Raw genomic sequence first — 23,356 nt, forward strand, 5'->3', positions numbered from 1 at the left:
TTATTGTAAACACATTATAGGACGACAGACAGTGGGGTTTATCTTTTTAATTCATTATTATTGTCTTTTTTTTCGAGACTGGGTTTTACTATGTACCTCTGACTGTTTACTATGTAGACCAGGCTGGCCCTGAAACTCAGAGATCCATCTGCCTCCATGAGCGCTGGTATTAAAGATATGTGTGCCCATACTCAGATTATACTTTTAAAATACAAAATGCCTTCCACAGTCGAAGTCTAAATATTTCCTCTTAAGGGACTTACAAAAATCCTCAGGGCAATGTAATGACAGTACTAACCCTAAAGAAAACGTCCAATGGGCAAGTATGTGGACCTGCTTCTCTCTCAGTGAAACATCAGTTACTTTGTTGAGTTTCTTAGACCAGGTGGTTATTATTTACTTCTAATTTTATAGCAACTTTGAATGAGACTCTATGCTGATGGCCTCGTCCCTTGAGGCAAGGTCTCATTATATAGCCCTTGCAGGGATCCACAAGACTCTGTGTTGGGAGCAATGGCTTGAAATCCTCCATTATCGATGTTAATATTATGGTTAGAGTTTAGTATGACTGGGTTCATGGAAAATCCCCAGCCAGCTGCAGAAGACTAATACAAGTCTGGTGGTCAAGATGAGTAATGATATGACATGAAAGTTGTGACCTTGCCAAGAAATACATCTGATGTCAGGATGCCCAATATGACAAACCTGTAACCTTTCTGAAAAACCAACATCCTGTTGACATCAGCTGACCACACGAATACTGCGTCCTTGACCTGTGTAAATGTTTCCTACCCCTGTCCCCCGTTACCCCTGTTATGGTATACATTCAGCCTTGGGAAAAAATAAAATTGTCGCCTTGATCAGACTCTTGTCTTGGTGTCCTTCTTTGTGTCTCTTGTCCCCCATTCTCTTCCAGGTACCCTCTGCACCCTCACTGACACTCTGCTTCCTGAGTGCTGGGGGTTAAAAGTCCGTGTCACCATACCTGGTCTCTATTTTGTCATCATTTTGTGACAGTTTCTGACAGAGTAACTTCCTAATAAGTAAAGGTTTTATTTTTGAATAAGGAAGGTATCTGAGGTGGGTGAGATGACTCAGAGCTGGCCTTAGGGCATGCTGACCTGAATTCCATCCCCAGGACCTACTTGTGGGATCCACATGGTTGGAGAAGAATGGACTAAGGGTTGTTCACTGACTTCCACAAATGCTGAGGTGCATACTCAAGAAATAAATAAACACAAAGTAATCGTTTAGAGCCAAATACTTTTGGTAAAGTAGCAAATTGAGCCTTTTCCTCCTCCGGTAGATCAGCCTTTGGTCTTGGTCTTCTGAATTAATGAGAAAAAAAATTTGAGTTTTCACGATGCTTTTGTAATATGCTTTAAAATTCAATGATTAAATATCTTCTAATATTTTTAGCGAAGGGCCAGAGTTGTGGTTGACTGGAAACCTCTAGGCTTATGCAGCTATGCAAGTTTATTATGGGCAATACGAGCTGTATCGTCTCAATTTCAGTAAGGCAACATTAGACGATTAAAATAGTTTTTTTTTTTTTTTGTTTTGTTTTACCAAAAGAGACAAACAGCTTTTGAAGTGCTGGGGCTGAGCCTGCCAGGAGCACGCATTAACGTTTTTGTGTTACAAAGAATGACAGGTCCTTTGCAAAAGTTGGTAGTGATTCTATCAATCATTTCTCACACCTGTTAGGTTGAAACTGTTAGCATTATTTTTTTTAAACCAGAGCTGAAGACGACCGACCAGAAAGACATGAAATTCGAATCACCACCCTAGGGACATCTGTTAATGATACTCCAAGTTGTGCTCCTCGTCTTAAAAAAAAATATAACAGCAAACTGGATTTCCTAGGATGTGCTGGGTGGCCGACATTTTCCGTGGCAGGGGTTTCACCGGTTCCAGATCTGAACGGATACTAAATGGCTGGGCGAAATGCCAGGTGGCCCTTTACTGTCACATTAAACAGCAGTGAGAACGGTCGGGGTAACCCGATTCCGTTCCGGCGCGGAACGCGGCGGCCCGGCCCAGGGCCACGCTGACGCGCAGGTAGCCCGGAGCTGCGTCCTGGAGACGCCGCCCGCCAGCGAACAGCGCCACCGGCTTCCGCCCTAGGCGCCCCCGGCTCCGCCGGCCTCTGCGGCAGGGCCGCGGAAACCCCGTAGGAGCAGGGCGGCCGAGGAGCGCGGCGCGCGGTCGCGCTGCTGCAATATTCTTCCGCCGAAATCAAAGAGTCCCAGGCCCCCTCCTGATTCATGGATCTCCAGGAACGCTGTAATACCAAGTAATAGTGAAATGTGGATTTTGTCATCGACTCCTTTAGGGCTTCACCTCCGGTAACAAACTCCAGGAGTACAATTTTGTGGCTTCCGAAGAGGGAATAAGAAAATTCCTCCGCGAGAAACGGGTTCCGGCCGCGAGCCTATAAAAAACGGGCGGCGCCGTCCCGCTGTCTTTTCAGTCGGGCGCTGAGTGGGTTTTCGGATCATGTCTGGTGGCTCCGCGGATTATAACAGGTACGGCGCTCCTGGGGCGGCCGGTGGCCTGTAGTGAAGGTCACTAGCACCCGCGGTTGAGGTGGGTGGCTAGCGGCCACACTGCAGGTATGCGGGCTTTTTCTTAGGGCACACACAGTCTCCTTGTGTCCTTCGAGAAGCTTCCATGATGGTAGGACTCCAGATGTTGGGGAGACAGGACGGATAGGAGAAGGGAGTATTAAGGATGCCCTTCCTTAGGACACATTGTGACATCTTGGCCGCTGCCCCTCCCCATGTGGGACATGGCAAGCAGAGCCGTGGCGCAGTCTGCTTAGGGCAGGATAACCGGGTCCCGAAGGTTTATTTGCCGCCAGCGGCGCGAGCTGGGGTTCTTAGTGTTCTGTCGAGGTGGGAGACTGGACGGCCAGAGGACGATCACCCTGGACCGTAAACGGGGCGACGAGCCGTTGGCATGGTCCTGCCTGGGCCTCTCGGCGTCAATCACGCCGGCTTGCGCAGAGTTAGGGGCGGAGCTCGGCGCGCGGAGCGCTCGCGAGAGCTTCCCTTCCCAAACGGGAGGCCCGGGTCCTAGGGCACTAAAGTAGAGGGGCCTCTACACTGAGGACTCCAAATCCTCAGCTACTGGGGAGAACGAATGGTGTCTACCTGCAATGCCACCGTTCTTGAGGCATTTTCAGTAGAGCACACGTGCGCGGAGGGTAATGAGGCACGGGGTGGAAAGGCCTATTTAAGGGTTTGTGGCTTGGAAGAAGTATGTCTAACTGCAGTGTTCTTGTCAGCAGAGAACATGGCGGCCCAGAGGGAATGGACCCCGATGGTGTCATCGAGGTAAGGAATGGGTGTGGACGTTAAAGGGTTGGGAGGTACATTTTTTTCCGTCTTACTCATAGTTTTATTATTAACTTACAGAGCAACTGGAATGAAATTGTTGATAACTTTGATGATATGAATTTAAAGGAGTCCCTTCTTCGAGGCATCTATGCTTATGGTTTTGAGAAGCCTTCAGCTATTCAGCAGAGAGCTATTATCCCATGTATTAAAGGTAAAACTCCACTGACATTTAGGATAAGTGTTCTGCACCCACGTGGACCGTAAAAGGGAAAGTGACCTTTTGGGGAAGTACTAGCACCTGTTTGTATTCCTTAAAGTGAAATGATGGCAATCATCTTTCGGGACTGACCTGAAATGAAGAGAAAACTCTCTGCTGATCACTTATATGGGCATAATTTATGTTCCAACTGGAATACATGGTGTGTAGTAGAAGTAACGATTTGATGTGGGATCGGTAAATATGTATCCTACTTTTTTTAGGATATGATGTGATTGCTCAAGCTCAGTCAGGTACTGGCAAGACAGCCACATTTGCTATTTCCATCCTGCAACAGTTGGAGATTGAGTTCAAGGAGACCCAAGCACTAGTATTGGCCCCCACCAGAGAACTGGCTCAACAGGTATTGATAGTGTAGTTCAAAAAACTGCTTGCGTGTTGCATAGGTTTCAGGTTTCACAACTGTGAAAGATTTAAAATTAAGACGTATAAACTGTCCTAGTCCTATGAGAGCCCTCATAATGTCCGTGCATGCAGGGAGTTTGTTGTTAGCTAAGCAGAAATGGGTATTGTAGGTATGACTGTTGTAGGGCCTGGTGTAGCTCAGTTAAACCCATAGGTTTCTCAGGGTGGATTAGAAATTTGGAATGCAGTTGTGCAACATGAAAACTGCAGTGACATGTTAACCATTTGACTGTCTCAGTAGTTTGTGATGCATCTGTTGCATGCTATGTTTTCAAAGCGCTGCTATATTGGCTTTGAAGTAAATTCCTGATGAAGCTGCAAGCTTTACTCAGGTGAGGATAAGGCTCAGTACCTTGTGGGAGAAATACCAGCATTTGCCCTTACAGAGAGAACATTTCACTACACAGTGGAGAATGTAGACATTTTTTTTTTTTTACTTGTGTTCCTAGTTGGTGTTTGAGGCAACAGGGCACCAAGTTTGAAAAGACAAGAAGGGAGCATTAAGTAGTTCAAGAGTGAATTTTAAGCTTGTAATTAATAGGTTTTGTGCTATGCATGCATAAAAGCTGTTGGCATATATATGATAGTACAATTATGCCTTTAAGCTTAGTCCTAGACCTTGGCTTTACAGAATGGTAACTAAAATATTTTGCTTTTAGATCCAAAAGGTCATTTTGGCTCTTGGAGATTATATGGGAGCAACTTGTCATGCTTGCATTGGAGGAACAAATGTTCGAAATGAAATGCAGAAGTTGCAGGCTGAAGCCCCTCATATTGTTGTTGGCACTCCCGGGAGAGTATTTGATATGCTAAACAGAAGATACCTTTGTAAGTGACTTTTAAAGGCTCTTTCTTATTTGTCATCAAGAAGGCTGTGAGAACTTTGAGATGAAGTATGACTTTCTTATTAACAGCTCCAAAATGGATCAAAATGTTTGTTTTGGATGAAGCAGATGAAATGTTGAGCCGAGGGTTTAAGGATCAGATCTATGAGATTTTCCAAAAATTAAATACAAGCATTCAGGTAAAGTTCGTTTCTATTCATTTGGGTTTGGTTTCATGCAGGTACAGTTACAATAAAACTGAAGTGTTCTATTGTCGTTCCCCCTGCTTAAAGTATCTGATACATTACTATCTCTGCCTAGCTCTACCATAGTAAGGCAGAGACGCTTGGTTTCAAACATTTTTTCCCTGTAGTATTTGCTGCAAGCTTATACAAACTAAACAGGTAAAGACAGTCATTTCTTTTTTAAAGGTTGTGTTACTTTCTGCCACAATGCCAACTGATGTCCTAGAAGTGACCAAGAAATTCATGAGAGATCCAATTCGAATTCTGGTGAAGAAGGAAGAATTGACCCTTGAAGGAATTAAACAATTTTATATTAATGTTGAGCGAGAGGTAATTTTCTTTATTAAATGTAAGGGTTTTTACCTTCTTGTATAAGCACTGTGCTAAAATTACAGGAACTAGGATTATATCTTGGTTTTTGTAATAATGCTAGCAGAGTACACACAAGAAGAAGAGTAACTGCACTGGATTCCAAAGACTGGGGTGGACCTCTTTCTTAATGTCCAGTGTCCTTTGTCATAAGATTCGGTGCAATAAGTCTTTAGATCAATTCTCCTTGGAGATCATGACCGTTTGGGGGTGGCATCAGATATTTTACATTATGGCTCAACAATTAAGTAGCAACAAATTTATGGTGGGGAAATGCATTAGAGGTTTGTAGCATTAGGGTTGAGAACCCTGGGATGATGTCACAGGTGAGGCAGGTACAAGATAGAGTGAGGCCTGTCATTGGATGAGAAGGAAGGATGGGCAGGAGAAAAGTTTGAAGGAAGAGGAGATGAGAACAGAAGAGAGAGTTGGCGGGGTATGGGAGCTGACACTAAGCTTCTGTGTGCACCTTTACAGGTTCTTATGACGGTTCTTAAGGGGTGGGTGTGTACAGGGCTGTGTATATATTTAGGTGGGCAATTACATCTTATAAATTGGGCCAAAGGTTATTGTTTGTGTGTTCTTTCATGTAGCAATTTAAGTGTAAGGGAGTGGGGGTGGCTGGTCTGAGCTGCCAGAGTTGGGGTATGTGCTTCTGGCAAGAAATCTAGCAGATACCTTGGGGACTTGCTGGACTTGGGAGGGGTTAAGACAGTCATACTTTTATGTATTTTTACATCACAAACCACTGCTTTAGTTTTGTTGAAAATCATGGAAATTTTGTTTGACTTTAGGAGTGGAAGCTGGACACTCTTTGTGACCTGTATGAGACTTTGACTATCACACAAGCAGTTATTTTTCTCAATACAAGGCGCAAGGTGGACTGGCTCACGGAGAAAATGCATGCCAGGGACTTCACAGTTTCTGCTCTGGTAAGAGTTGTTGTATTTAGTAATGCTAATTATAGCCATTAAGCAGGATTTTACTACAATATGGCTGCTCAGTGCTGTGTTGTCGTTCCCCCTGCTCAGAACAATTGTTTCTTAACTATACCTGTCTGCTGTCTACCTGTAGCAGCCAGGGACGCTTGGTCTCATACATGATAGAAATTAAATGAATGCCTGACCTGAATAGGGATTGCTGAATTGAGTTGTTGCATTTGCAGCATGGTGACATGGACCAGAAGGAAAGAGATGTCATCATGAGGGAATTCCGATCAGGGTCAAGCCGTGTTCTGATCACTACTGACTTGTTGGTGAGTTTGCTTTTTTGTTTTGTTTTGTTTTTTTTAAGTACCAAAAGCTAGATTTGTGGAAAAGGTTTTATTTAATAACCTTAACCAATTCACGCTATTTGGCAGAATGAGTAAGACCACACTCCACAGTGGACTATACCACTTAGTATGGTTCATTACTATATTGTGGCCTACATTGATTGCAGAGATGTCTAGGTTTTGGATTTTATATTAAACAACCTCTTTATTTCAGGCTCGTGGGATTGATGTGCAACAAGTGTCCTTGGTTATAAACTATGATCTACCTACCAATCGTGAAAACTATATTCACAGGTGAGAAGAAAGCATCTCCAATATTTGTATTGGAGAAGTAAATTCAAACATGTCTACGGTGTTTTGTATACAAGGTACTGACTGGCAAATCAGGGAATAGATTGCAGTAAAAAGGCATAGTAATTTACTAAGGTCTAAAATTGTGTTTGGGAAGATTGGTCAGAACAAAGTGGGAAACTGTGTAATGTGGCCAAGGTTGTGTATTCACATGCAGACTAGGTTGATTTAGATTTCTTTGGTCTTAGCTTATGTTTGAGCCTTATAGTGATTTTTCTTGTGTCCATGTGCTTTTTTTCTTGGTGATTGATTCTATACAGTTGGGATTTTCTTGGTGTTGCTGGTAGCATTTTGAGTGATTCCCTGGTTTAGTTATAGTGGCTTTTTATCCCTAAATAAATTGAATTGTACTTTGTTATATGATGTAAAAAAAGACTTTTTAAAAAATACAGGAGTCGATAGCGGCAGTTGATGACGAGATGGCGCTCAGAAACGGCGTTGACGTAATTTAGGACGTGGAATCATAAGCGAAACAGCACACTGTTTGAATAAAGAGCGAGTCGGTATTTATATTTGATTTTCTTTTGTCATGATTATTTGATATTTTAAGTTGTTCCAGCCCAAGGCATTTTTGTATGTTAGCATTTCTGATAGGGAGCATTAGGTGGTTGTATTGTCTGGTACTTTGTAGGAAGGTAGAGAGCTGTTTTGGAGGTGTAACACGTTTGAGTAATTTGAGTATAACGTGTGAAAAGAAGCTGAGCAAAAAGCAGTGATGAGTTTGGGTTACCATACCAAATACTTGCTTTCACACTGGAAAAAGTAAGTTTTAGAAAATAGTTAACCTTGCAGTATTTGTATTTACAGTTTACAGTTCCAGAAGTGCGTCGAATGGATTGTATAACTGTTTCTTTTATTCCTGGTGTTTACATTTGTCCCAGGCTGACAACTGCTCCTGGCTGGCCCACTTTGGTATGGGCTTTAATTTCACCCCAAACACAATACTGTCATCTGCTTTATTGTAATGCTCAAGGCGCCTATCTCATTTTGCAGCCAGACAGGCCTTGAATTCTTTTGGCACTATCTGCAAAGGAAGATGTTTTCCCACCTGGATATTGGTTTTTATCAGCTAGTGCTGCACTTAAAAGCACGAACCCTAACCCTGATAAGTAACCAGCAGCTGCTGGTTAACAAGTGGATCGTCATATTCAGTAGCTTTGAATGGTACTAAAGCAACTTGCTGACTGCTGCTTTCTTTCTCTTACACAGAATTGGCAGAGGGGGTCGATTTGGGAGGAAAGGTGTGGCTATAAACTTTGTTACTGAAGAAGACAAGAGGATTCTTCGTGACATTGAGACTTTCTACAATACTACAGTGGAGGAAATGCCCATGAATGTGGCTGACCTAATTTAATTCCTGGGATGAGATAGTTTGGAATGCAGTGCTCGCTGTTGCTGAATAGGCGATCACAACGTGCATTGTGCTTCTTTGAGAATATTTGAATCTTGTCTCAATGCTCATAACGGATCACAAATACAGATTCTGATAGCAAAGCGACTTTAGTCCTGAGCTCTTGTGAGGAAAGGCATTGGCTTTATCCTCTTTAGAGTTAGACTGTTGGGGGTGGGTATAAAAGATGGGGTCTGTAAAATCTTTTTTTCTTAGAAATTCATTTACTAGTTATGTAGAAATGGTTGTATTAGATGTTCTCTATCATTTAATAATATACTTGTGGACTAAAAGATATAAGTGCTGTATAAAATCAGCCAATTATGTTAAACTAGCATATCTGCCTTTATTGTGTTATTAGCCTGACTAGAAAGGCCTTTAAAGTGATTTTTTTTTAGAGAAATTTGAATGCATTTTGTTGGTATTGTATTTATTCAATAAAGTATTTAATTAGTGCTAAGTGTGAACTGGACCCTGTTGCTAAGCCTCAGCAAGCAATCATCCTAGGTAGGGTTAACAACCCCCCAGTAAAATTGCCATATTGCACATGTCTTAATGAAGTTTGAATGTTAAATAAAAATTGTATATTCACTTTATATACAGGTGGTTTGGTCCTTTATTTCTATTCATACAAAAGAACATCAATCTTAACAGTTCTGGGTCAGTTGCTGCATCACAGTTGCGCAGAGGCTCATTAGCTGCAGGTGCTCATCTGCACCATCTGCTAAACACTTATCCACCTCCTGCAAAGGAAATGGGAAAGATGAAGGCGAGGCCAAAGATAGCTTGGTGACTTTTTGAAGTGTAAAATACTTACAGCAAGTTTTTCTGTAATAATGGACTTCTGTTTATCAGACAGGTTTTCATCTTCTATGATTGAATCATGAAGTTGGTTGACAAGCTGAGTGGCTGCATGCCCTTCATCTATTAGGTTCTGCAACAGAAAGTATGCAGTCTTAACTCATAAAATGGACTCCAAGTGGGCTTTACCCCACCCATGCTGACAAGGGAAGACTGCTGAGAATTGCCCCAGTGCAAATTTACCTTTACCACAGCTTCTAGTTTGTCAAAAGAGCCACTGTGACATGCAGTGACTATTCCCTCAATGGTTGCAGCTGGTATTACCTGAAACAACAAGCATTAGAAATCAGGAGATCTCTAGCTTGGAGGACTGATTGAAAAGTCAGAAGAGTTAGGTAGTGTACTTGCCCCAGCAATGTCTGTGATCACATCTTCCGAGATTTCCTTTCCACCTGTTAGTCGAGTAGCACTTTGAAGAAATGTAATTGCTTTCCGTAAATCTCCTTCTGATATTTTAACAAGATAAGCTATTTCCTGAAGAGAATTTGCAAGAAAACTGTTAACATCAAGATTAGAGCATTATTTTCAGGACCTCTAAGAGGTAAAAAGGGATTAAATCCCTAATCACCATAGTAATTACCTCATCGCCAATTTTGACGTTTTCCTTCTCAGCAATATCCAATAATCGCTTCTGTTGAATTTTATCTGACAGAGGCTTGAAGCGGAATTTTGAACATCTAGAAGTGAGGGGTTCAATTATTCTGAAAAAGATTGAAAACATGTATTTCAAAGCATAGAAAGGGCTGGATGTTCTCACTATAAATCCAAGTTGAAATCAAGCTATAATCTGACTATGACACATGTATGTGTACATAGATAGGTCAACCCTATAACTATATAACAGTGCTATGCATGATTTTAAAGAGACGGTTTAGCATGTGTCTTCCAGGTGTACACATACCGGCTGATGTAGTTACAGATGAGGCAGAATCTGGTTGTTTTAGACTCTTTTTCCATGGTTCGTCTTAAAGCTGCCTGAGCAGCTGAAGTCATAGAATCTGCTTCATCCAGAATTACAATCTTAAAGGGAGGACATGGTTTCCCACTAAATCAGAAACAAAGGAGTTGAATCAGGATAAGTATCTTTGCTAAGATACAATATATAGTTTATCTTTCACTATGTGGTACTCCATAACTCTTGGTCATACATAAGAATACTTTAGCACTCTACTTAGATTATGTGTATGGGGGGTGGTTATTTTCTGAACATTGATTGTGTTTCATTTTTATTCCCTATATCATGTTTCTTTAACACAGCTAAGTTTGTTCTGGCTTCTACTGTTCATTTAGCCAGTCCAGGACCATTTTATGAGGTTCAGCATAGTAATAGAGGCATTTCAATACAGTTTTCATGCTGCCAGGCTCTTACTGATGTATAATCTCATTGTATGGGGCTCTGGCTGACACCAATGTTTCAATGTAACAACAAAGGGAGGGAGGGGCCGTGCCCCTCACTACCCACCCCGGGGAGCAGCAGAGTCAACTGCAGAATCAACACAATGTGTAGGGAAGGATTTGGCTCTCATAGTAAGGGCACATGGAGGAAGATCCAGACTGCAGTAGCATCAGGACCTTGTAGGTCGTGGCCGCATGAAAAGCAGTGAAGCTAAATGCTGCCCTTCCACTTCCCACCCTCCTGATTCACTCGAGTAAGGGCTTATTCTGTGTTAAACACGGAATCTGAGACTGGTAATTCTAAGACTGCTATGAAAGAAACCATAAACCCAGTTGTGGTAAGCAGGGTCTGTCATCTTCTGATAAAAATACCTGAAAGGCTTTCCTTCCTAATTTCTATCAAGTTATCCCACCTGAATGCCCGACCTCCAAATACCATGCACTGAATTTGGGAATTAAATTTCCAATACTTGATTGAAGACCAAATTAAAACCACAGCCTATATTTAAAAGCATATATAATGAACGATGTTACAGAGAGGGAAAGGCAAGTTACTTACTCTGAACGACTTCCAGACACAGTTAACTGAGCAAAGTTTTTCACTTTCTCTCGGACTACTTGTATTCCACGTTCATCAGATGCATTTAACTCAAGGACTCTTAATCGAAAGAGTTCAGGCCTATTTCAAAATGAAAAGTATTATGAACCATATGGCACTAAGTCACCCAGGTTCTGATGTTGTGTATTAGTTCAAACCCTACCTGGTGAGCAAGACAGAAGGCACAGTCACACACATATTTAACACTTTGGCTAGAAACCTTGAGGCCAGGTGTACTAGCTGGTTTTGTGTGTCAACTTGACACAAGCTGGAGTTATCACAGAAAAAGGAGCCTCAGTTGAGGAAATGCCTTCATGAGACCCAGCTGTAAGGCATTTTCTCAACTAGTGGTCAAGTGGGGAGGACCCAGCCCATTGTAGGTAGTGCTGTCCCTGGGATGGTGGTCTTGGGTTCTATAAGAGAGCAAGCTGAGCAGGGGAACAGAAACCCCGACTAAGATACCAGGCATGGTGGCCAACACTATTAATCCCAGCACCTGGGAGGCAAAGACAAGCAGATCTGGGTCTAAACAACAAAAAATACTACCTCAAACAAACACTTAAAATATTCCTCAGCTCTGTGTAATAAACGTTTTCTATTAAAACAATAGTAACATGTTCCTTAATTTACTTATTCAATTCTTAGAGATCAAGTTTTAAATGTTGTAATTTAACATGTTTTGACTTCTTCCCATAGAATAGCTTGCTATAAGGAAGAGTGCTAGAGTCAAACATGAGTAGGTTGTACACGGCAAGGGATCCGACTGAGGGCCTTGCACGTCAGGTGAATGCTCTACCTACTGCTGAGCTATACCTCATCCCTAAATATGAACGATTTTTAAAAGATGGATTCTCATAGCTAAGCTAGATTAGAGCCCTCTATGTAGCCCACAGTGGCCTCAAACTTGCAATTCTCTTGTTTCCATTTTTTTGGTGCAGGATTTATAGGTATGTCACATCAATCACACCTGGCATATAAACAATTTTTAAATGAATATGTAAAGTAATATGGCACAATAGAGATCTGAGAAATAAAAAAAATTATACTAAAGAAAACCATTGTTTCAAAATTCTCTCTAGTGCATGCACTTTTTCATTTGTTCAAGGTTTTGCTATGAAGCCCAAATTGGCCTCCTCTGTGTGTGTGTGTGTGTGTGTGTGTGTGTGTGTGCGCGCGAGCGCGCGTCCGCCCAAGGGATGCACTAAATTGTTTTAGGTCTCCTAGAGCTGATATGAGCTACCTGTGTGGGACCTGGGCTCTGAACTCTGGTCCTCCGATACCTTTGATAAAGCTGAACTTTCTCTCTAAGACAATGGTTTAGTTAATTCTTTAAGTCACACGTACAACTAAGTATGTCATCTACAATTAAAGTCAAGTCTTTAAGAATATCCCTGCTGGGCACGTGGTGGTGCAATGCCATTAATTCCAGCACTTGAGGGACAGAGGCAAGCAAATCTCTGAGTTTGAGGCCAACCTGGAGCAGAGTGAGCTCCAGGACAGCCAGGGCTACACAGAGGAACCCTGTCTAAAACTAAACAAAAGGAATATTACCAATGTTACTTTGGAAACTGTTGTCATTTGGCCCAAGTTGGCCTTGGACTCATGATCCTGCCTGGCTTAGCCTCCTGAATTTGCAAGTATGCACAATGACTGGCCATGAACATAATTTTTAAAGTATACTAAGTAGATATATAAAGTAGATCTGTGACCGATTCCAAAATAAATATGCCGCTGAATTTTGTTAAAATTACACCAAGGTTGGTTTAGCTTGAGTCTGTGAGTCATTCTTAAAAGAAACTACATTTAGGAACTGTACACTTCAAAATCTAAAACAGTTACAGTAGTCAAGGCAGTAAACATAGGAAGAGGGATCTAAGCAAAATCCTGGGTTTTCCAATGTACCTAAAATTACACTCAGTTACCACTCACTGTGCTCACGCTCAGGGGACCCGAGGACAAGGAATGTGGCCACTAAAGGCAGGGCTGAGGAGGTACATGGCAGGACTACATAAAGCCACACGTAAATCACTCAGAGGATATGACTGGTCTTCTGGGTCCTATAATTAAAATAAAGTAATGAAATCACAAGCTTCTCTGTTATAGTACTCTCAGCATATGATATGAACAAGGTTCAGAATGCTCAAAAGAGGCAGGAACTGATTCACTCAGGGAAGAGTAAAATGGGGATCTAATTAATTTTTGTGGGCTGGAGAGATGGCTCAGCGGTTAAGAGCACCGACTGCTCTTCCAGAGGTCCTGAGTTCAATTCCCAGCAACCACATGGTGGCTCACAACCATCTGTAAAGAGATCTGATGCCCTCTTCTGGTGTGTCTGAAGACAGCTACAGTGTACTTATATATAATAAATGAATAAATCTTTAAAAAAAAAAAAAAAAGAAAATCTTAATTTTTGTTTGTTTGTTTTGTTTTTTCAAGGCAAGGTTTCTCTGTATAGCCTTGGTTATCCTGGAACTCCCTCTGTAGTCCAGGTTGAACTAAAATCCTCCTGTCTCTGCTGTGATTAAAGGTGTACGTCCAAGACAGAACCATGGAAACAAACAAAACAGCAATAAAGCCAAAAAGCACCCTACAGGGAGAAAGGGGGTAGCAGGAAGCAGTACCAAGATGTCGTGTGCTTTGCAAGTTTATGTACACCTGAGTGCAGGTATCTGAGGGAAGCAGGGAAGAGGAATGGGATTAGCTGGAGTTACAGCACAGTGCTCAGATGGGTGCTGGGAATTGAACTTGGGTCTTCTGGAATGTCAGAAAGCCCTCCTAACCCCTACATCATCTCTTCAACCTCTGGTGAAGTTTTAATCACTGATTCTAACATCATGTCTTAAACTCCTTTTCGTTCTTCTAAAGACTATTTTTTATTTATGTGTGTTTCTATGTGAGTATATGCTACATGTATTCAGGTATCCTCAGAGGCAAGATAGAGTCTGATGCCCTAGGGCTGGAGTCATAGCTTTCATTTGTGAGTCACTGGTTGTAGGTGCTGGAACCCACATTCTGGTCCTCTGGAAGAGAAGAAAAGCTCTCTTAAGCTCTAAGCCATCTCTTCAGCTTCTAATGTATAGTCTTTAAAAAAGAAGTTGACCAACTGGTGGTTTGAATAAACATGCCCCCCACCCAGGCTCATTTATTTGAATATTAGTCACCAGAGAATGGCATTATTAGAAAAGCATTAGGTATGGCCTTCTTGGAGGAAGTGTGTTAGTGGGATGGGCTTCAAGGCCTGGTGCTCTGTCTCTGCCTATGGTTAGGACTTAGCTCCAGCGACTACAGCATCAGGCTTGCCTGCGTGCTGCCGTGCTTCTCACCGTAACAGTAACCTTTGAAACCGTAAACCAGCCCCAGTTAAATGCTTTCTTTTATAATTGTTGCCTTGGTCAGAGTGTCTCTTCTCAGAAACAGATAGTGACTAAGACGCCCACCAATGTCAACTTACCCAAAGAGCTCTCTAGCTGCTGCCAAAATGGTGGATGTTTTGCCAGTTCCAGGTGGCCCATAGAACAAGAGATTAGGAAGCTGCAGAAATTAAATTTTAATGTTTGCACATTATACGCTGTCACGAAAGAAACTGAGAATACCCAACCATCTGTTGAATGATAGGTAACTTTTCTAATAGAGAATACACATGTCTAAAGATTTTTTTAATATAAGTGGTATCACAGTATTTAAAGTTCTAAACATGCCCTTGAACTTGCTATGTAATTGTAAGTGACTTTGATGACCTTGAGCTCCTGACCATCCTATGTCCACTTAAGAGTTTCAGGCCACGGGCTGGAGATGGCTCAGCGGTTAGGCACCCGACTACTCTTCAGAGGTCCTGAGTTCAATTCCCAGCAACCACATGGTGGCTCACAACCATCTGTAAAGGATCCGATGCCCTCTTCTGGTGTGTCTGAAGACAGCTACAGTGTACTTATATATAATAAATGAATAAATCTTAAAAAAAAAAAAAAAAGAAACAAGAGTTTCAGGCCACTACTCCCTGATAAAGCATTTAGTTCCAATTTAGGCAGGCAAATTCTAAAGGTAAAAAAGAGGCTGACAATTTGACTTTTGCCAAATGTTGCCCTTCTTGTTCATCCTGCTTTTTTATTCACGGTTCATTCAACCAGGGGCCACTCTGGGTGCTACTTAAAAGCTTTTACTGGGTTCATACTCCACTTGGAAAACAGTAACAAACCTCAAGCAATTACAATGACTTCTGATAAGAAAGAACTTCCCCTCCGAATGTCTGTACTTCTCAGTCTGGACTCTGGGCTCCATGCTCCATTTCAAGACTACACACTGCAAGTTGGAGCCTTATCTGACTGACATCATTCTACAGCGGCTCTTTTCTTCACTATTTTTGCTGCACTTGTTCTAATTAGCAGTTATTAAGTGTTTAACAGTTGAGTTTAATTACAAAAGACATGCTTACCTCATTAGATCACCTAAGGTGAAAAACATTTTGTTTACAGCTGGGAGTAATGGCACATGCCTTTAATTCAGCATTCAGGAGGCAGAGGCAGGTAGATCTCTTGAGTTTGACTCAGGACAGCCAGGGCCACACAGAGAAACTCTGTCTTAAGGAAGGAAGGAAGGAAGGAAGGAAAGAAGGAAGGAAGGAAGGGAAAGAGGAAGACAGATGACTACTTTAACAACATATAGTTTAAGTTAGTGCTATGAGACCCGACTTTCAAATAAAAATGAAAATCCCTTATGTGATAATATTAACTTGACAGGTTCTAGGTTCACAAACTGTGGACCTGTCCTTGAGGAATACCTCTAGAGACGTGTTTCCTCATGGTCAGCCCAGAAGACACAGAGGTCCATGCAACTGTGGTTCAGGCAAGTGAGCTAAATTTGAACTGAAACAGAACTTAGCACCATCATCTAAATGGTACTAGTTTTACAGACATGAAACATGCTAGAATAGGAAGGCTGGAGAGATGGCTCAGTGGTTAAGAGCACTTGACTTGAGCGTTCTTCTAGAGGTCCTGAGTTCAATTCCCAGCAATTACATGGTGGCTCACAACCATATGTAATGGGATCTATTTCCCTCTTTCAGTGTGCACAGAGACGGAGCACTCATATACCTGATAAATAAATCCTTTTAGAAATGCGAGAATAAAGTCACAGTGCTTATGCCAAGGTTCAAAATGCAGCTGAGGCCACTGCATGAAGCTCTCTGTGACAGTGAGGCCACTGCATGAAGCTATCTGTGACAGTGAGGGAGGCAGAAGTTACAAAGGAAACCTTTGGGATTTGGGAGATGCCAAGATGGTGGGATGTCTGCTGAGAAGCTGACCCAAGACAAAGGCTATGTGTGCTGTAGGTGGCAGAGCTGGAGGAAGGGGGCTACCTGGGTCCTTTGTACTAGAACCTCAAGTGTACAACTAGCTATCTATCCTACTGGGTTTAAGATACTCGTCTACTCTCTCCTTGCTGTCCTTTCTTCCCTTTGGGACGTTCACTCTGTACAACTGTATAACTGTAACAACTCTTCACAACTGTTCACTCTGTACAACTGTAACTTGGCTTCAGTTTTAAGGGACTCACAATTCAGAGACCATGTCTCAGAAGAATCTCTGCCCTTACACTTTTAAACAGTTTTAGCACTGTTAAAGACTGAAAATTTTGGAAATTGTTTTGAATACATTTTGCATTATGAGTCAGCCATTTGACTAGGGGGACAAAGATTAGAACGTCATAGTTTAAAAGTTTTATGCTTGAATGACAATTTGACAAGGGAGAGACTTGTGATGATAGCACTAACTGTATATTTGACATGAGATAGGCCTCAGAGCTAGGAAGCCAAGGGGTTGAACACCTCTCTGCCTCTTCCTTTTCTTTTTTAAATTCATTTTATGTTCATTGGTGTTGGCCTGCATGTGTGTCCGTGTAAGGGTGTCTGTCAGAAGCCCTGGAACCAGAGTTACGGATAGGTGTGAACTGCCCTGCGGTACTGAGCATTGAACCCAAGTCCTCTGAAGAGCAGCCATCTTGAGCATCAGTGCAGTGTGGCCAGCTGCCCCGAGTCCCCACTGCATGCCTTCTCTGCCTGTACTGTGAGCCAGCATAAATCCTCAGTCGTATTCTGTCTCAGCAATGTACAGAGTAACTGGCGCACTATACTGGGTCCCAAAGTTCTCCAGACAATAACTGATCTGTACACGGCTTAGTATTTGTAATGATTACCCCAGCTGACTATAATACATTTCAACTCTTTAAGGCAAAAGTAAAATTCTCCTTTTAAAATGTTTCTAACTCACATTTATTAGCTATACATTAAATGGGTTGTTTTTTTTTTAAGATTTATTCATTTATTATATATAAGTACACTGTAGTTATCTTCAGACACACCAGAAGAGGGCATCGGATCTCTTTACAGATGGTTGTGAGCCACCATGTGGTTGCTGGGAATTGAACTCATGACCTCTGGAAGAGAAGTCAGGGCTGAGCCATCTCTCCAGCCCCCATTAAATGGGTTTTATATGTGTGTATGTATCATGCTTTTAGCCTCATTACCTTGTCTTTCTTTCTAGAGAAAGACTTTCTCTGTGTAGCCCTGCATGTCCTGGAACTAGCTCTGTAGACCAGGCTAGTCTCAAATTCACAAAAATCGACTGCCTCTGCCTCCTGGGATTAAAGACATGCACCATCACTGTGTGGATGGAGGCTTTGTAACTTTTTAAGTGTAGTAGTTTTATTTATGATTTTCCTCGGTGTCTCAGGGAACCCTCAAAGCTCCAGGCTATTTCTAGTCTAGGTGCTGATATGTGAGGAGTGTGAAGGGAAAAGGTACACTAGAATGCCCCCCCCCATACAATCTAAACAGCTACCCTCTCTTCAGATTACTCATTTTTATACAATATAAACTGATCTCAGAAAACAACAAACATGGGGCTGGAGAGATGGCTCAGTGGTTAAGAGCACCTGACTGCTCTTCCAGAGGTCCTGAGTTCAATTCCCAGCAACCACATGGTGGCTCACAACCATCTGTAAAGAGATCCGATGCCCTCTTCTGGTGTGTCTGAAGTCAGAGACGGTATATCCACATACATGAAATAAATAAATAAATCTTTTAAGAATAAGTTCCAAGACTAAAGAGAAACTCTGTCTCAAAACACAAAACAAAACCAACTGACCAAAACCAGTAAAGATCCCCATCCCTTTATTTTATTTTGAGGCTAAGTTGGCCAGACTAGCCTTGAACTTACAATTCTCCTGCTTTAACTACTCCCTGAATAGCTAAGGCACCGACAGACCAAGCAAAATAAAAAGAAGTTAATAAATGTTGTATTAGGTGATAGTTTTATACTTGTCCAGAATTGTTAATTAGATTTTGTAATCTGTTACTATCAATTAAAATTGTATACCATTGTAACAGTAAAAATTAAGTGGCTATTTGGCTCAAATCAAAACAAATACTGGAAAGGATTTTTAAGTTTTGTAACTCAATTTTTTTCTCAATGTATAGTATAGTACAGATTTAGCATCCCTAGCTAGAATTCTCAAATCCAAAATATTTCAACACTAGTATGACGCCTCAAATTCATGGTACCCTGAACATATTTTTTTTTCACTGTATTACCCTTTAACCCTAACATTAAAAAGAGGAAGGCAGATCTCTGAGTTTGAGGCCAGGATATGTGAGAGAGAGGGGGGGGGAGTGGGGGGGGAAAAGACGCCAGCAACGATGTGAGACTAACCCACCGCTGCTTGCATGGGTGGGCACAATTTTGTTTTTGATGGTACAAAATCCTTTATGCCAATGTATAAGAATTCAGGGCATGGGTATAAAGTACGCACACATAAATGTTCCCCAAAGGCCCATCTGTGTGAGCTTGTGGTACTAATGGGTAAGGAAACTTCTGAACTATAAGCTGAAACAAAGTTTCCATTTAAGTTGTATGTATCATTTTGTCAAAAAGATACAAAGTTGCCTAACCTAGCAAATATTCCAAACTCTGAAAACACAATCTAAAATCCAAAATGTTTGGTTCCAATCACTGTGGAAAAGCAATAGTCATCCACCTGTACAGTAACTTCAGGAATAAATAATGGTGGCCTAAAGCAAACATCTCCAAAAGCAGCCTGGACTAGGAAACAAGATGGAAGGTAAAGACTACTGCCCACGCTCACTTCAGATTCCCTCTCTACAAAGCTCACAGGGACTTATTCGCAGACAACTGAAACCTGCTGACTCAGCTAGCTGTCCTGTCATTCACCTGCCAATCATACCATTTGGGAGGTAGACACTGGAGGATCTGAAACATGAGGCTATCCTCAGCTATGCTGGGAATTCAGGGCTACTTAGGGTACATAAAACCCAGTCTCAAAGTCCTAGTGCAAACCAAACTGCTCATCCTTCAAATTGGTTTATGTTGTCTCTAATACTTTAAAACCTAAGTTACCAAGGGTACTTATCCTATGTATGGCAGGAAATGTAGTGTTCTAAGAATTAAATGCTTCATTTTAAAAATAAAGTTAGGTTAAAAAGAACATGCACCCACACATATATGTTTCAGACAGGGTCCCACTGCGGCTGGCCTGGGATTTACTATGTAGACCATGTTGGTCTCTGCCCCCAGATGTTGAAATTAAAGCCACATGACACTATCCACAGCCAACTATATACATTAAAATCCGACCTGTTTTGATAACACACATCTGTAACTGCAACACGCTTCTATCTACTTGTTTAGCCTCTTTCTGCTACAATAAAGGCTCATGGAGTAAGGGTCCTAACCTATCTTAGTCAGTGATCTTCAATACTACATAATAATGCCACATAGAAGATGATGTGCAAACTACTTATAGTTTTAAAAATAATATCAAAGACTTATTGCATGTATTTCATATGGACAAAAGGCTAAAATAAAGGAAAAGGTGAATGAACCCCTAAATTTCCCAACATCATCAAACACCATCTACTTACATCAGCTCCTTCTAAAGACTTTTTCAGCACTGCAACCACTTCTTCCTGGAAAGCAACTTCATCCACGCACTTCGGACGGCTGGAGGATGGAAGGAAGGGAGGTTACGGAGCACACTGCGGTAGCCACAGAAAAGTCTTCAATGTTCCTGAAGCTAAGATACTAATGATAGCGCTCACATGTTCCTTATGAAATTGAAGGAGGCAGAAACTCCATTTGTATTTACCTTAAGCAAATACATACTGCTGGGATGAAGTTATTTTTGCTTTCTACTTGTACTGGCTGATAAAATATTAAGCAGAGGAATTTAATTTTATGCATCATGAAGAACAAACTTAGAATTAAAGTGAATTTCATGTGGAGGCTTACCTCTTTAATCCCGGCAAGTGGGAGACAAAAGCAAGTAGTTCTCTGAATTTGAGGCCAGCCTGGTCTACTTAGTGTATTCCAGGACAGTCAGGGACACAAACACGCACACACACGCACACACACGCGCACACACACACACACACACACACACACACACACACAAACAGTGAACACTTGTCTACAAAGTATCTCCTGAGATGTGGCTGTGAAGCTGAGTTGTGAGACTATTTAATAACCTAACAACTGGCAACTACTTTGGTTTAAAATAAATAAATAACACACTCTTTCTCAGCTAATACATTAAATGATCAGTACCATTTTCCCCTCTTGAGACAGGTTTTCTGTGTATTTCTGGTTGTTCTGGAACTTGTTCTATGGACTAGACTGGCCTTAAACTCAGAAATCTGCCAAGAGCTGGGATTAAAGGCATGGGCCACCATGACCAGCTAATGATTTTGATCTTAAGTCACTTATTAGCAATTTTTATTTTTTGAGACAATGTCTCAATATTTACCTCTGGCTAGCTTGGAACTCCCTGGGGTTGGGGATTTAGCTCAGTGGTAGAGCGTTTGCCTAGGAAGCACAAGGCCCTGGGTTCGGTCCCCAGCTCTGAAAAAAAAGAACCAAAAAAAAAAAAAAAAAGAAAAAAAAAAAAAACCTAGCCTAGGAACTCCCTCTCTGGGCCTCAGGCACCTGCTTGCCTCTCCCCCTCCAGTGCTATAACTAAAAGTGTGAACCGCCAGCCATTGTTTAGTAATTTTAAGAGAAACTATGACAAAGTCGTCTTTCTAAAATTTATGACTGAGGTTTCTACTTAGTAAATTAATAAAACATCCTTTATCTTGAGAAAGTTTCATGGGAGTTACAGACATGGCTCTGTGCTCTTCCAGGGGTCCTGGGCTCAATTCCCAGAGCCCTTATGGTAGCACACAACCATCTATGACTCTAGGCCTAAGGTACCTGGTGCCCTTTCCTAGCCTCTAGGGGCACTAGGCACACACTTGGTGCACAGGTTATTCATGCAGGGCAAACACTCAAACACATGAAATAAAACACAAGTGTAAACCTTTTTTGTTAAAATTTGGGGTGTCTGTGTTGTGTCACAAGTACACAGATGATATAAAGGGAACAAATTTCAGAAGTCCCTTTTCTCCTTCCACCAAGATGTTCAGGAATCAAACTCATGTTGTCAGGTTTCCACAGCAAGTGTTTTTTACCCACTGAACCCTTTCGCTGGCCCCAAATCCTTGCATCCACACTTTCATAATTAATCAGGTTGACACTGGGCATGGACCATTGCATGTGCTATAAAGGTCTGCGGAGGATTAGACAGATAACAAAGAAAATGCGATGTAAAGCTTCTTCAAAGGAGAAGCAGTATGTAAGTCTGAGCGCATATGGGAGCTAATAGCCAGAGCTGTCTGATTGGAGAAGCTGAAAATCTGATCCTCCCTTCCCCACATCCTTGTTAATTAAAAAAAAAAAAAAAAAAAAAAAATCTAGGTTTGGGGTGGTGAGGCAGACACTCATCGCCAAGTCTGATGACCCACGTCTGACACACGGGATACAGAGGGTAGCTGAGGACTTACTCCTGTGAGTCAAGGCTTGTTGGGGCATGTATCCTCCTTCCTCAACAACAAATTTTAAAACTAGGAAAACTATAGATTTATGGGCTGGAGTACAGAACAGTGGGAGGGTGCCAGTTCACTAATAAAAAGTAAATCAAACCCTAGATTAGGGTTAGGGAGACAGCCTGATGATCCGAATCCCATCAGTGGAATGAGTGTAACCACTTACTTTGGGGGTGACTATGGGATGAATTGGGGGCAGGAAGGGGGAGTGAAATCGATGAAGTACTCATATCTGAATTTCTCAGTAAAACTGAAACAAAACAACACATGAGGGCTTTTTCTGTCTTGTAAATAACCTGGAAATCTTTGGCAATCACAGAGGCTAAATCTAGCTAGCGGTTAGGGGTACTTCGAGTATCATCTTGCAAATGACAATTTAGTGGTACTTCACTACTAAAACAACCACAAAGAATCCCATATAATGATAGAAGGGTAAAATTTAGGTTTCAGTAGAACTGTTCATATCCAGCTCACAGAAACGTTGCCTCCTTCATTTTTGTGGGACTCTAAAAAATCTTAGGTCGTCTACAAAATAAGAGAATAAAATTCAGCTACTGCATCACTCCAAGGACCTAGGACTTATCATTGGTGATACCGGCCCCCCAAAGGTTATGATCTAAGAACAGCAAATTCCCCTTTACATTAAAAAAAAAAAATGACTAGAACTGATTAGAGAGAAAACTTATTAGTTATTTAAAAAAAAAGTACAAGCAGTTCTTACTATTTTTCCACCCAAGGAACTGGTTTGACTTTCTTGGTTTCTCCACTGCTTCCTGCAGAGGAAGATATGCCCCGTTCCTTGGTCAGTTGTGGTTTGGTACTGACAGATGTGCCTTTCAGAAATGCTTGCATGGTTTCTTCTCCTGGGTGTAAGAAAAAAAGAAACCATTATGGGGCAGTTCCCCTTGAAAGGACCCCTAACCCTGTCCCTTGAGCGAAGGCGGAGGACACAGCCCGGTCCCCGCTAGCCTGTAAAGACTGATAACACCCAGACCGGTCACTTACAGTTGTCTCTGTCCCCCTGGTGCCGCTGTTCCCGCCACAGGACGGCGGCGAAAAGCATGGCGGGAGCGCGCCACGCAACAACGTCACTT

At 41.8% G+C, this 23,356-nt stretch overlaps 2 protein-coding genes and 5 non-coding genes across 11 annotated transcripts; 6 read left to right on the plus strand and 1 right to left on the minus strand.

Moving 5' to 3' along the window:
- Positions 1 to 2,412: 2,412 nt before the first annotated feature.
- On the plus strand, positions 2,413 to 9,073 carry Eif4a2 (eukaryotic translation initiation factor 4A2). Of its 5 annotated transcripts, none has more exons than XR_004387654.1 (12): positions 2,413 to 2,528; positions 3,290 to 3,338; positions 3,420 to 3,552; positions 3,822 to 3,961; positions 4,683 to 4,851; positions 4,938 to 5,047; positions 5,279 to 5,422; positions 6,256 to 6,393; positions 6,627 to 6,716; positions 6,949 to 7,028; positions 7,478 to 7,588; positions 8,295 to 9,073. XR_004387654.1 is itself a non-coding variant. In XM_032900028.1 (11 exons), exons 1-11 carry the CDS (start codon positions 2,500 to 2,502, stop codon positions 7,485 to 7,487), a joined length of 1,092 nt encoding a protein of 363 aa, XP_032755919.1. In that variant the 5' UTR covers positions 2,413 to 2,499; the 3' UTR covers positions 7,488 to 7,592. The 5 variants fall into 5 exon arrangements, 3 of the variants coding, with proteins under 3 accessions (XP_032755919.1, XP_032755917.1, XP_032755920.1); XR_004387655.1 differs by having other exon boundaries at positions 7,478 to 7,584; positions 8,295 to 8,403; XM_032900028.1 differs by lacking the exon at positions 8,295 to 9,073 and having other exon boundaries at positions 7,478 to 7,592.
- LOC116899917 lies at positions 3,656 to 3,724 on the plus strand. The gene has a single exon (XR_004387889.1). It is a non-coding gene; the product is annotated as a small nucleolar RNA SNORD2 (small nucleolar RNA).
- LOC116899806 lies at positions 5,083 to 5,207 on the plus strand. The gene has a single exon (XR_004387808.1). It is a non-coding gene; the product is annotated as a small nucleolar RNA SNORA63 (small nucleolar RNA).
- On the plus strand, positions 5,454 to 5,631 carry LOC116899916. The gene has a single exon (XR_004387888.1). It is a non-coding gene; the product is annotated as a small nucleolar RNA SNORA81 (small nucleolar RNA).
- Positions 6,434 to 6,562, plus strand: LOC116899805. The gene has a single exon (XR_004387807.1). It is a non-coding gene; the product is annotated as a small nucleolar RNA SNORA63 (small nucleolar RNA).
- Positions 6,754 to 6,893, plus strand: LOC116899819. The gene has a single exon (XR_004387819.1). It is a non-coding gene; the product is annotated as a small nucleolar RNA SNORA4 (small nucleolar RNA).
- Positions 9,074 to 23,190, minus strand: Rfc4 (replication factor C subunit 4). The gene is made up of 10 exons (XM_032900030.1): positions 22,984 to 23,190; positions 20,265 to 20,343; positions 14,781 to 14,860; positions 11,291 to 11,410; positions 10,238 to 10,381; positions 9,917 to 10,037; positions 9,685 to 9,810; positions 9,520 to 9,600; positions 9,293 to 9,409; positions 9,074 to 9,218 (listed from the first exon to the last, which is right to left on the minus strand). Exons 1-10 carry the CDS (start codon positions 23,112 to 23,114, stop codon positions 9,123 to 9,125), a joined length of 1,095 nt encoding a protein of 364 aa, XP_032755921.1. The 5' UTR covers positions 23,115 to 23,190; the 3' UTR covers positions 9,074 to 9,122.
- Positions 23,191 to 23,356: the final 166 nt, after the last annotated feature.

Source organism: Rattus rattus, chromosome 4 (assembly GCF_011064425.1).
Source record: "Rattus rattus isolate New Zealand chromosome 4, Rrattus_CSIRO_v1, whole genome shotgun sequence".
Classification (NCBI taxonomy): Eukaryota; Metazoa; Chordata; class Mammalia; order Rodentia; family Muridae; genus Rattus; species Rattus rattus.